General features: G+C 43.3%; 1 protein-coding gene across 19 annotated transcripts in view; it reads left to right on the top strand.

Annotated features, from left to right (window-relative positions):
• The window catches only part of STIM1 (stromal interaction molecule 1), a 192,344-nt gene that overhangs the window by 151,743 nt on the left and 26,860 nt on the right, over window positions 1-13,741 (top strand). For 18 of the 19 annotated variants that reach the window (XM_081539275.1, XM_081539269.1, XM_081539271.1 and 15 more), the window contains 2 exons: window positions 6,112-6,223; window positions 7,831-7,946. The exons of the other annotated variant lie outside the window; for it this stretch is intronic. In XM_081539275.1, coding sequence (XP_081395401.1) covers window positions 6,112-6,223; window positions 7,831-7,946 — 228 coding nt within the window. The remainder of the gene's footprint in view (window positions 1-6,111; window positions 6,224-7,830; window positions 7,947-13,741) is intronic. 19 annotated transcript variants of the gene reach the window in all.

Below are 13,741 nucleotides of genomic sequence, written 5' to 3'. Positions count from 1 at the left end.
ACACTGGCAGAGCTGATTTTTGCCAGGCAGCCTAGTGGGTCTATCACATGAGTCTTAGGTGAAAGGGCCAGGTTCTTTTTTGCAATAATGGTTTAAGGCTTGGTATTGATACCATGTTAGAAAACTAACATGGTATCTGCCTCATTCTAGGCTCAGATGGCAAACTGCTGGTAAGAGCCAGAAGGAAACCACTTAGAGAAAAATCACAAGTCTAGGCTACAAACTGTCTTTAGGAAGGGCCCCTTTGATGAGATTCTGTAGGTGTCTTGGAATGCTGTCTCCTGAGTAGCCAGATCAGAATCTAGGCTTTGTGATGCCTTTTCTGACTCACTCTGGCAATCAGTCACTCCTTCCTCTGTGCGTCCACATCATCCCATACATTGCTCTTACCTAGCACTTGTCACACTGTATTATATTCATTTAATTTCCTGTATGTCTCCTTCTCTAGAAAAGAGCCCTTGATGATGGAGATCATTCAGACTGATCTCTGTATCTTGTAACCAACCAGGGATCTATTAGAGTAGAAGCCAGTGAAAGCTTAGTAAATGAATGAATGGTGATAATAATAGCTAATTATTTTTTTAGCACTTACTATATGCTAGGAACTTCTGATAGCTTCACTACACTCTTATGACGTAGGAACTCTGATTCTCACCATTTTATAGGTGACAGAATGATGTTGAAAAAAGTTAAGTAACTTGTCCATGACCTTACATCTAGTCAGTAGCAGATCTCAAATTCAATCCAAATCACTTGGTTCCAGAGTCCAAATCCTTAACCATGGTGCTAGAGGTGACCAAAAAGTTGACCAAAGGCTGACTGAGTAACTAAGTAAGTGACTAACAGCTGTGTGAAAGAGAGGCAGAGAAGGTACTGGTAACCCTTCTGCCAGACATAGTTCTTCAGGTTGTGAGTTTGAAACTACAAAGGTAAGTGAGGGCTCTATCTGGAGGCACCACTGGTTCATCAGGGGAAAGACATTATGATTCAGGAGCCCATTTCTTACTGCTTATTCTTTCTTTGACAAGAAAAAGGATTAGCCAAGACCAGAGATCTGTTCTGGCGTATCCCTGGAGGTATTGCTATAGCTCATGTGCTAGGGAGTAATACTTACTCTTCCATCTGCCTGAAATGCCCTTCCCTCAAGCATCTACATGGCTCAAAGACTAGTGGTTTCCAACTGCACAAGACAATCAACTGAGGTCAACAGGAGAATATAATAGTGTGTATTTATATTACATTTATTTTTATCTCATTCTTTAAATTTTATATATTTTTACAATATACCTAATGTCAGTACATATATCTAATTTATAAATGTGTATTCATATATGGTAATGTGTACTTGAATTTTTTTACATGCAGATTATGTCATTAAAAATGTTGGAGACTACAAAGTTAGTCACCTTGTGCATCTCTTTTATGAAGGACTATGTGTTGCTGAAACCTCTAGGGGTTGGCCTTCTCCGATTTTGTGTAATATTGTTTGTCATTTTGCTCAGAGATGTAGTCTTTGATGTCTTTAGGAGCCAAATGGACAGGCTTAAGGGGATGAGAGAATCATGACTTTAGAAGACTGTCTCTTGCTTGCATGTCCTCCTGGGATTTGGTCATGTGAATCACTTGGCATCTCTCTCGGTACTAAGCTCTCCTGGCCAAATTCTGTCTCCCCTTACTGACAGCCACAGCTCTCTGTACTTGGTGTTGCCTTCTTCCTCACTTTGGGCCGGGGATTCTTCCCATTTTCTCTTTTGGAATGAGAAAGCAGAACAAGATTTTTAGCTTTTTGGCACTTGAACCTTAGGAACAAGTCCTGACACCCCGCCTTGACTGACTGGTGAGATATCATGCTGGGACACAGGTCTGCTCTCTGACAAGGACACAGCTCACTCGGGCTTCCTTTGTTCAGACCTCAGTGATTCTGAGTGGGCAACACCATACTGCCAAGCCTTACCTAGGTAGGGCATCTGCCAGATAACAGAATAATATGTGGGCGCAAAGCCCAAAAAACAGCTGCTTTGAGGTTTGTCCTAACATGTTAGAGTCTTTGTCCTTTTCCACAAAGCTTAGCTCTATAGAGACTGACTATCCTCATTGGAGGTCTCCTTATAGACCCTCTGGCATGTGTTTAGAGCAGTGGTTCTCAGCTGGGGGCAGTTTTGTTCCCCAGAGTACATTTGGCAGTATCTGGAGACAGTTTTGATTGTTATGACTGGCAGCATGCTACTGGCATCTGGTGGGTAGATGCCAGGGTAGTTAAATGTTGTACAGTGCATAGGGCAGCCCCCTACAACAAAGAATTAACCTGTCCAAAAGGTCAGTGCTGCAGAGACTGAGAAACCCTGGTCTAGACTAACTCCTGCTTGTCTCCACTGCAGTGTAGGGCGTAAACAGAGGAGTTCCTGCCTGCCAAGGGTCTATGCTCAGGCCTGTATCAGGATGTCTTCCCTGTAGACAAAAGACTCTTGTGACACTGCTGGCCTTGGACCTTTGAAGCAACAAGACATGACGTGGCCTTTCTACTCCATACGTCATGCTGGGTGAGGCCAAGCTCCTTTGACAATACAGGCAGGAATGTGTTCCCTGCACTTTGCAGGTTGGCACTTGTCTGTCCACCTCACATCTTGTGCCACTCTGCTAGGTCTTCATTACCTAACACTCTGGACGATAGCAGGTGATCATGTTTACAAAGTATGTGGAGATATATTTATTTTCAGGAATAAAAGGCCAATCCATTGTACTTTCCTCAACACGTCTTTAATGCCTATTCTGTCATCCCTCCTTTCCTAAGCCCTATGATTTGAGCATATCTCTTGGAAATTAATCTCTCTCTTCCTTCCAATGTATTCTGGTCTGTAAATAAGAAATTCAACCAGGCAGTGACTAAGCAGTCTCCACCTAGGCCTCCAGGACCTTGTTTTCTGGGATGCAGTCGAGTGCACTAGATCTGCCTCATTTCCTCTCGCAGAACCTTTCTTGTGCGTCTGTGAATGGTCTAAGCTACCTCCAAAGTCTCTTGGCTTTAGAACTTTTCTCCTGAGCCCCAGCAGTTTTTTGGGGGACATAGAGAGATTAGAGTATTTTTGTCTTCCACTGTTTCGTTCTTTCTGAGTGTCTGCTTTATACCATGTGCTGGGCTCCACTGTGGGGGAAGAGAAGGATAAAGGGACAGGGCCCAGACTTGTAACTTCTCTAGTTTATATAGAGTGGCAGAAGCAACCTAAGATCTGAGGTGTGCCTACCAGAGAAATACCAGTAGCATCATTGACTCAGTAGACATGAGTTTGAGCAAACTCTGGGAGACAGTGAAGGACAGGGAAGCCTGGAGTGCTGCAGTTCATGGGGTCACAGAGTCGTACATGACTGACTGAACAACTACAATCAGGAAAGCTGATTTTTGGTCAAGCGTTTCAGAAGTTAACCTCCACCTGAGCTGTATATTTGTCTGGGAAGATTGTTGTTGCTGTTTGGTGGCACACATTCAGAACATTTCTGGAACGCCTCATTTAGGATAGTTATTCTTTGAGTAAATTCTTATTGATGCCACTGTATTTTAAAAAGCACTATTTTAGAGACAAAAGGGGTGAGCAAAAATGAAGAGGACATGGTCCCTGCCTTCAATTTCTCCTGACCATTAAGGGGAAATTAGAAAGCATTCTCATGCAGGACAGTTTTGGGGAAAGATACAGATCTTAAAAGAGGACGGTAATAAATCTCACCATTTCATTCTGCTTCAAAACTTTTTTGGCTTCTTGCTGCTCACAGCAGTAGTTTTCAAACTTGAGGAATGTACAAATTCCTTTTAAGGGAAATCATTTATCTTGGGCCTGCAAAGCTGGTTTTATTTAATAACATTCAAATATGTACAAACATAAAATAAAAGTTTAAGTTGCTATATAAAATTTGTGTACAAATATAAACAAACAAAAACACACTGATACTTTAAATAAAAGCACATTTCAAATCCAATAAAATGACACATTTTTGCCGAAACCCAACTGCTTCCACCCAAGGTTCTTTAAGTTCAGCATGGCTGTATTACTGGGTGCTATAGGGTGACTCAGTCCTCCCACTATTTTTCTCTATTCAAGCTCCTATGAAACTTTGTTTTATATAATGCATCATGATTTCATTTGACCTTTACTTGGTTTGAACATATTCCTTGCGTATTAAGTCCCCTTCTATTCCTTTATTGTTGATTCTTGACAAAACATGGAGATAAATTTGTTATCTCTGTGCCTAAATACCACACAACTATTAAAAATATTTTTAAACTATTATTTTTATGGTTTTCCATTTTTAAAAAAATCACAGTCTTATAATATTGAGGAAATGATTAGGTATAATGGTCCACATGTTACCATATGATGTGATTTGCCATATTATAAATGATCACTTAGTAATTGTTTCAGTTAGAATTGACTCCTGTTGTGACATAAAATCTTTTCAACCTGATATAAGCAAAAGGGGAAATTTATTTTTTGCACAGAACTGAAAAATATACGAATAGGGCTATCTATAGGTACGATCTCATTCAGAGCTTAAGTGATGTCACCTGGATCCATCTCTTGGCTCAAGTTTGTATGAAGCTTTCCTGCAGTGTCAGGGAGAATATATGTATGTGTTTGTATGTGTATATATATCCTCCATATATATTCTTATATAAATTAAAGAATGTTATATACATGTGATGGAGAAGGCAATGGCAACCCACTCCAGTACTCTCACCTGGAAAATCCCGTGGATGAGGGAGCCTGGTAGGCTTCAGTCCATGGGGTTGCTAAGAGTTGGACACGACTGAGCAACTTCACTTTCACTTTTCCTTTCATGCATTGGAGAAGGAAGTGGCAACCGACCCCAGTGTTCTTGCCTGGAGAATCCCAGGGACGGCGGAGCCTGGTGGGCTGCCGTCTATGCGGTCACACAGAGTTGGACACGACTGAAGCGACTTAGCAGCAGCAGCAGCAGCAGCATATGCATGTGATGTTTATGACATAATGGCCAGGGCAAGTCATGAAGCCAGACTGCTTGAGTTCAATATTGGCTTTACCAGTTCCTGGCTGGATAATTTTGGGAAAGTTACATAACCTTTTTGTGCCTCAGTTTCTTCCTCTGTAAAATAGGGATAAAGTGGTATATATCCTTCACATGGTTGTCGAAAAGATTAGTGAGCTAACATATGTGAAGTGCTTAGCACAGTGCCTGTTATAAAGTAAGTGCTATGTAAACAATGGATTCTATTGTATCATTTTATTATTATTATAAAAATATATAATATAATATATGATATAGTAATTCAGGATTATTTTATCCCAGATGCACCAGGATAGTACAAGAAAAAATCCATTCCCTATCAGTTCAGTTCAGTTCAGTTGTTCAGTCGTGTCTGACTCTTTGCGACCTCATTGACTGCAGCACTCCAGGCTTCCCTGTCCATCACCAACTCCCGGAGCTTGTTCAAACTCATGTCCATTGAGTCAATGATGCCATCTAACCATCTCATCCTCTGTCATCCCCTTCTCCTCCAGCCTTCAATCTTCCCCAACATCAGGGTCTTTTCTAAGGAGTCAGCTCTTCACATCAGGTGGCCAAAGTATTGGAGCTTCAGGTTCAGTATCGGTCCTTCCAGTGAATATTCAGGGTGGATTTCCTTTAGGATTGACTGATTTGATCTCCTTGCAGTCCAAGGGACTCTCAAGAGTCTTCTCCAACACCACAGTTCAAAAGCATCAATTCTTCGGCACTCAGCTTTCTTAATGGTCCAACTCTCACATCCATGCATGATTACTGGAAAAACTATAGCTTTTACTAGATGGACCTTTGTTGGCAAAGTAATGTCTCTGCTTTTTAATATGCTGTCTAGATTGGTCATTGGTCATAGCTTTTCTTCCAAGGAGCAAGCGTCTTTTAATTTCATGACTGCAGTCACCATCAGCAGAGATTTTGGAGCCCAAGAAAACAAAAAGTACTGTATGTATTCCTTTCATAGTTAGGATTTTATGGGAAAAAACACATAGATGTGGTGAATGTTAAGGTCACTGTGACTATGACAGTACGTTGCAAGCATTGCTTGCATTCCGGAATCATGGCTTTACTTATCTCTTCCTGCAGTATACAACTGGACCGTGGATGAGGTGGTGCAGTGGCTGATCACATATGTGGAGCTGCCTCAGTATGAGGAGACCTTCCGCAAGCTGCAGCTCAGTGGCCATGCCATGCCGAGGTCAGGAGGGGAGTGGGTTTTCTCACTTGGGATGTAGGGAATGGGCTGGGGTTGGCCTGACTTCAGGTTGCTCTCACGTGTTAAATGAAGTTTCACTCCTTTCAGGGCAGAATCTGTAGACTTCTCTTCTCATATTTACTGTGCACTTGCTATAAAGCATAATGGGCACTTCACATCTATTCTCTTATTTAATATTTCTATCAATCCTGGGAAGAGTACTAATGGCTGCCATTTACTGAGTACTTAGTACATGCCAGGCACTCTACTCAACACTTTATATACAGTATCATTTAATTCTTACATCAGTCCTGTAAGGTAGTATTATTGTGTCTAGGTGATAAACCTGGCTAAGTAAGTTTTCTAAGGTCACATGGCTGGTTAGAGGCAAAACTGTGATTTGAACCTAGATCTGAGTAGGCTTCAAAGCCTGTGCTGCTTCTCTTTTCTTCTGTTGGCTGCCCCCCAGCAGCTGTCTCTTTCATTGCCCGGGGTGCTCTAGAAGTGCTCTAAAGCAAGCCCCAAGAACTCCCAGGTTTGTAGGAAGCATCTGATTTACTTACATTTACACAGAAGGAAACTGAGGCCCCAGGGAAGAGATTAAGCAGCTTATGTCAGACAAGTGAGTCATTGATGGAGCTGGGGCCAGAAGCTGGATCTCCTGACCATCCCCACCTCTACCCCACCCTCACCCACATCACAGTATCTCACTGCCTGTTTTATAGATGGGCTTGGTTGCTTCCCAGGACTAGAGAAAGAAGTAGCTATGCCTGCATGCCCAGGCAGGAGTGTAAATGACACACTGATGTCAGAAGCTCCTCTTTATCTAGGGAAACAAAGCTATGAATCAGAAAAGAACACAAACCATAATATAGTAGATCATGCTCACTTGTGGGACCCAGACCAGTGGTTTTTTCAACCTTTCATGTCTTGTACTCCTCTCCACTCTATACCCACTAAATTCGAGCAGAAGAGAAACAAAGTCCAGTTTTTCCTACACCATTTCCTTGTTTATAGGTCCTCTCTTATTAAGTTATTATTAACAGTATGATTGAAGAACATAAAAAATATAGTAATGTGATTGGGAGTCAATTACTGTTACTCAAATACAAGATGACAAGACTAATGCAATGCTCTTTGTCAGCAGATTTATATTTAATGACAGTTAGGATCAGGTAAATTCAGAGGCCCTCAGAATCACTGGGTCATGTGGTGTAATGTTTTGATCTGGGCTGGATAGGAGAATGCATTTACAGATGGTGGGAGTGTGGAGACAAGTGTTTGGTGGATAATCCCTGGGAGGAGAAGCCCAACAGAAAATTTACAGTTGAGTATGGGAATGGTCACAGATAGTTCATCCTTAGAAAATATGATATTCAGGAGATTATGGACATGGGGAGAAAGGTGAACAAATTCTTGGTGAATGTTACGTGCTCTCTTTACTGCTTGTTGAGACCCACTGGTGTAGACTCCGTATGCTAGAGTGCAGAGGGGAGCAAGCACCGGGGGCTAGAAGTCATGGAAGTGTTCCTGGGGGAGGTGGGTAATCCTACCAGGATCTTTCCTGCTTTGCCGGCAGGGAACTGAGCCCCTACTCTTTGCCCCCACAGGCTCGCTGTAACCAATACCACCATGACAGGGACTGTGTTGAAGATGACAGACCGGAGCCATCGGCAGAAGCTGCAGCTGAAGGCCCTGGACACGGTGCTCTTTGGGCCTCCTCTCTGTGAGTCCTGGGAAGAGGGAAGGCTGCTGATGTGCCATGGACCCCAAGACTGGGTTGAGGTCCTGGGTCTGCCCCAAAGGGATAAAATGAATGTTCTAGAGAGGTACATGGGAAGGTTAAAGAAGGCGTTCTATAAAAGAGGTGGCATGTGACCTCTGCCTTTAAAGATGGGTAGGGCTTTATTCCATGGAGGAGGCAGGAGAAGGCAGTCTAGGTGGAGAAAACAACCTGAGTGAGAATACAGACACTAAATATGAATGGTATGCTCAGGGATAACAACCCGAAGGGGGCTGAGTGTTGTCCAGCTGTTCCTGCTGTCACTGTGGACGTGCAGAAGCCACGGACTGATTGCTGAACATTTCGTGTCCTTGAACAACCAAACAGGGCTAAGCCAGGTTTCACTGAAGCAACAGAGATACGCTTAGACTAGGGCAGGTTGGTCTCTTCAGCCAAGGGTCAGTTGAGGGGATTAGGTGCTTCAGCTCCTGAACATCTGTGAGGTGGGAATAATCAACCTTGCTATCCTTTTTTATTCTAAGTGAACTCAACACAGAGTAGTAAGATTTTTTAGAAAATTCGCCTTGACTGGAAGGCTCTTAGGGCCTACTCTGTGTCCTTTGGGAGCTGTTGGCACCAGCCTGACCCCAGTGGAGGATGCCAGCAGCAGGATACTATGAAGCCCAACATCAGTCCAGAGAAGCCGCCGGCAGGCAGGGTCAGTGGCAGTGTGACATTTCCCTGTCTGTGCATGTGGCTTGACAAGTGCCCAAGCTGATGTCTCAATAGAGGTGGATAGGTCCATACTTTTTTGGTTTAAAAAAGCTTTAATAGACTTTATTTTTATTTTATTATTTTTTAAGATTTATTTATTTTAGTTTTTGGCCACAGGGCTTGTGGGATTTTAGTTCCCCAACCAGGGATCAAACTCAGGCCCACAGCAGTGAAAGCCTGAGTCCTAACCACCAAGAAATTCCAATTTTTGTTTTTTAATTTAAAACATTAAAAAAAATTTTTTTTTTCTTTTAGCCATGCTGCATGGCATGTGGGATCCTAGTTCCCTTACCGGGGGTTGAACCCATGCCACTGCAGTGGAAGCACAGAGTCTTAACCACTGGACCGCTGGGGAAGTCCCTAGACTTTATTTTTTTAAGTAGATTTAGATTCACATCAAAATTGAGTGGAAGGTACAGAGATTTTCCATATACTTCTGCCCCCATACATGCATATCCTTCCTCCATTAAAAACGTCCTCATCACAGTGGTACATTTGTAACAACTGCTGAACCTACACCAACACAGATTATCACCCAGAGCCCGTAGTTTACGTTAAGATTCACTCTTGGTGTTGTGCAGTCTGTGGGTATGGACAAATGTGTAATGACTTGTATCCACCAGTGCGGTGTCAGACAGAATGGTTTTTCACTGCCCTCAAGATCCTCTGTGCTCCACCTATTTACCCTCCTTTCTTCTTCAGCCCCTGGCAATCACTGATTTTTCTTTACCTCTCCATAGTTTTGTCTTCTTCAGAAGGTCTATACCTTTTGTAAGTGTGAAACAGAGCAACATGGGAGACCATTTTCATCTGCTTTGTTGCCTTTTTTGGTCCTGTTCTATGTGCTTAGTCACTCAGTCATGTCCAACTCTTTGTGACCCCATGGACTGTAGCCCGCCAGGCCTCTCTGTCTATGAGGATTCTCCAGGCAAGAATACTGGAGTGGGTTGCCATGCCCTCCTCCAGGGGATCTTCCCAACCCAGGGATCGAACCCAGCTCTCCTACATCGTAGGCGGATTCTTTACTGTGTAAGCCACCAGGGAAGCCTTTTTGGTCCTAGGACACATTTTTTCTTATCATTCATTTATAAGTTTTGAATAAATGACACAATGAAGGCTCTAGTCTTAATGTGAGGCCCACCCTCTGTACTGAGCTTTGGCCTTTTATTCATCTACCACATTTTTAAAGCACCTACTGTGCACCACTAAATGACAGAGTCTCTTCTCTCAAGAAGTTCCATCTAAATGAAGATTGGCGTGTCAACAAATTCAGTAAATGGTCAACAGATACAGTGGTATAGCAGTCGTGTAAGTCATTCCATAGTTCAGATGGGAGCACAAAGTAGGAAGGAGTTTTCAGTTGGAGACCAAGAAGTTTTATGGAGAGGATCACTCTTGAGCTGACTCTTGAAAAATGGGAAGTGGCCTTATTAAACTTTCTTTATTAACAGCCTACCCCCCTCTCTTTGTATACACCAGCAAAAACATTTATACCAGAAGAATCAAACCCAGCAGTGAAAGCTAGGTTATTTTTTCAGAGGCTCTCCCATGTCACCCTGCAGTTACGGGAGGCCTTTGGCAGCCTGAAATCTTCTTTAGTCTTCTGAGATATACTAATAGACTGTTAACACAGCTAGTGCTAGCAGTAAAGAACCCACCTGCCAGTGCAGGAGACGTAAGACGTAAGAGATATGGGTTTGATCCCTGGGTCAGGAACATCCCCTGGAAAAGGAAATGGCAACCCACTCCAGTATTCTTGCCTGGAGAATCCCATGGACAGAGGAACCTGGCGGGCTACAGTCCATAGGGTTGCAAACAGTCAGACACGACTGAAGCAATTTAGCACACACACAGTCTTTATCGAAATAGTATTTGCCATATCTGAAAGGGTGTGTTAAAAACAAGTTAAAGTAAGTAAGAATTGCAAATGGAAAAATCATCTAGGTCTAGAGAGCATGAGAATCATAATCCTGGGTACATGGTACTCGGTCCCGGAGGTCAGAGCCAGCAAGGGGAGCCCCAGTGAATTGGGTTAGGCCGATACCAGGACAGGAGTATCTTCTCCTAGATTCATTTCATTTAGCCTCTAGGTTGCCTGTGACCTAATCTAAGGGAGATCAGAGGTCAGCAGAAAACTCTTTCTGAGGTAGGCGGAGCAGAGGTACTAGAGTTAAGAAGATACTTCACACCCACTAGAATAGGTACAATAAAAGCAAAAACAGAGGGAAGAACAGAAAGTAAGTATTGGCAGGGATGTGGAGAAATTAGAACACTTGTACATTTCTAGTGATAATGAGAAAGGTTCAGCTACTTTAGAAAATAGTCTCATTGTTCCTCAAAAAGTTAAACATAGTTACCATATAACTCAGTGAGTCCATACCTAGGAATGTACCCCAAAATTGAAAACAGGTACTGAAACAAGTACATGTACATAGCAGCATTATTCACAATAGCTGAGGTGGAAGCAACCCATATATACATTGATGGATGAATGGATAAATAGTTATAGTATATAAATACAATGAAATATAACTCAACCATAAAAAGAAGTGAAGTTCTGATTACATGCTACAAGAACATGTATTGTATGATTCCATTTATATGCAATATTCAGAATAGATAAATCCATAGTGATCAAATTAAGGTTGGTGGCTGGCAGGGGCTAGAGTGAGTGGGAAATGGGAAGTGGCTGGTAATGGGTATGGGATTTCTTTTGGGGTAATGATTAAGGTTCTAAAATTAATTGTGCTGATGGTTGCACAACCTTGTGAATACACTAAAATCACTGAATTGTTTAATTTAAAAGAATGAATTTTAGAGTATGTGGATTATATCTCCCATTGTCATCATCATCATTATTACAACTTGATTTTTTATAACCTTTAGACTTCCATTTAGAGAACTTCTTATAAACCTAGGGAAGCACCTTGGTCTCTTTTCAAAATTGCCACTCACTGTGTGACCTTGCGTAGGTTCTTTTTCTCAGTATGTATTTGCTGATTTGTATCATGAAACAACTTAACTGAAGGATCCTTATGACTCCTTTCAGCTCTGATGTTCCATGATTTGGGGGAGAAACCCTTAGGTTGATAAGGATTCTGTGTAAAAGATAGGAGGCCTGTTCTTTCCCCCTACTGCCTGTATCCTGTACTTTTAGGACTTCTGTGTTCAGCCCTTGTCTTATCATGTGACCTTTGGCAGTGCACTTCTCCTGTCTAGATTTGGCTTCCCTCATCTGTGAAATGGTCTTGGTCATTCAAGAACTCAGATAGAATTGGTGTCTTTCTGGGAGCTAAGATGAATCCAGCAGGTGTTCTGATGGCAGAGATTGTTTTTTATACTTTCCTGCTGATGCTTCTTAAAGAAAAATTAGAAAATTGCCAGCTGGAACCTAAGGAAAATACTAGGAAGCTGTTTGCCAGGAGACTTCTGCAAGAGTGGGCCGCCCCTGGTGGGTGCCTGCAGAGAATCCCTTGACCTGTGTCCCCTAGGTTGTGTTTTCCCATTTGCACATGGACTAAAACCCCTAGTCAGTGCTCTTCCCTGTCCAGCACCCATGCAGGATTTAGAATGATGGCCTGTGCTAGGTTGGACCTGGATTCTGCATCCAGGGTGAGCTGTTAAGGCTGTGGTCTCAGGCCTCCCCACTGGCTTGCATTGAACACCCCCTGAGCACCTGGGCTGGTTTCAGTTGCCAGTTGTGGCTACCTTGCCCAGTCTTAATGAAATCTCACCGCTGGTCTGAGGCTTGAGAAATTGCAAATCACAATTTTGTTTACAGTAGCCGGGGGGTCTGCTGAGTGAGTGGATCCATCTGCCTGCAGCAGCCTCAGAGCTTGGGAAGAGGGAAGGAGGATCAGGCTGGCTCAGCCTGGAGTCCTGACCATGGAAGACAGCTCGGCCCTCCACAGAGCAGTGCAGGTGTTTCCCGTCTTTTCCGCCAGCAGAGCTGGCTCGAGGCTGGCCCAGCTGGGGCTCTCCTGACAGTGCCGGTGGCCAGGTGTCAGGTGTGCTCTGAGACCCAGAGGCCCAAAGACAGTGTTCAGTTTGGGGTCTCAGCTGATCTCTCATTATGGCAGCAAATGATTCACTGAGGGAGAAATTGAGGCTCAAATGAGGCGAGTTTTAAACAGCAGAGCCGTGACTCAAACCTAGGTTTTTAACTTATATTTCAGCTCTCTCTTCTACTATATTATCCTACCCTCCACTTCTGTTAGAGGAGACAAGATGTAAGAGTCCCAGCTCTGAAATCAAACAGACTGGCTCTATATCTCAGTCACTTGGTGACCTTGGGCTCATTCCTAAGGTTCTCTGTGTCCCAGTTTCCCCTGAGTGGTAGTGCTGTTGTTAGTGTGTATCACTGTCTTGGGCTCAGGGCTGGGTGCCCTTTGCGCTGTTAGGAGTACTGAGAAAGGTGCAGAAAGAGGCCTGCACAGTAATCATGGGGGTTGGGGGGACTTGTGCAGAGGAAAAGACAAAGACTGCACCTTGTCTTCCTTCCGCAGTGGCTCAGGTAATAGGGGAAGCCATCAGTGAGCAGGAGGGGCTGCCTGTCTGGCACAGCTTGCTCTGTTCTTACCCACTTTCTCCTTTTTGTTATGTTCCTGCTCTAAGATGCCTTTCCAGCCTCTTCCTGGGCATGCTCAACCCTTCCCTCTTCCTTTCCACTTTCCTCTGGGGATCCACAGCCCTTTGTACCTGCTTTTTTGTTTCTTATTTCAGATTTCCCTCCCTTTTATTGAAAGTATAATTGATTATACTAGTACAGTATTGTGTTAGTTTCAAGAGCACAGAAAAGTAATTGTATCTGCTTTCTGTATAACGATCTGTTTTCCTTTCTGTTACTCTTTAAACTGGAAACTCCTTGAGGGTAGACACAGCTTTGTTCATCTGTCATCGCCAGCGTAAGGCCCAGCAAGGAGGAGGTGGAAGTTACACAGAAGGAGGCTGGGCCTCTCCAGAGCTACAGGCTTGGGGGAGTAGGGGAAGGGTCTGGCTCAGCTTAGCTGTGGGGAGAACTGCTC

Source organism: Giraffa tippelskirchi, chromosome 11 (assembly GCF_054371585.1).
Source record: "Giraffa tippelskirchi isolate mGirTip1 chromosome 11, T2T-mGirTip1v1.2.pri, whole genome shotgun sequence".
Lineage (NCBI taxonomy): Eukaryota > Metazoa > Chordata > Mammalia > Artiodactyla > Giraffidae > Giraffa > Giraffa tippelskirchi.
The sequence above is the reverse complement of the archived record's forward strand: the minus strand, read 5'-3'. Positions and strand labels throughout refer to the sequence as shown.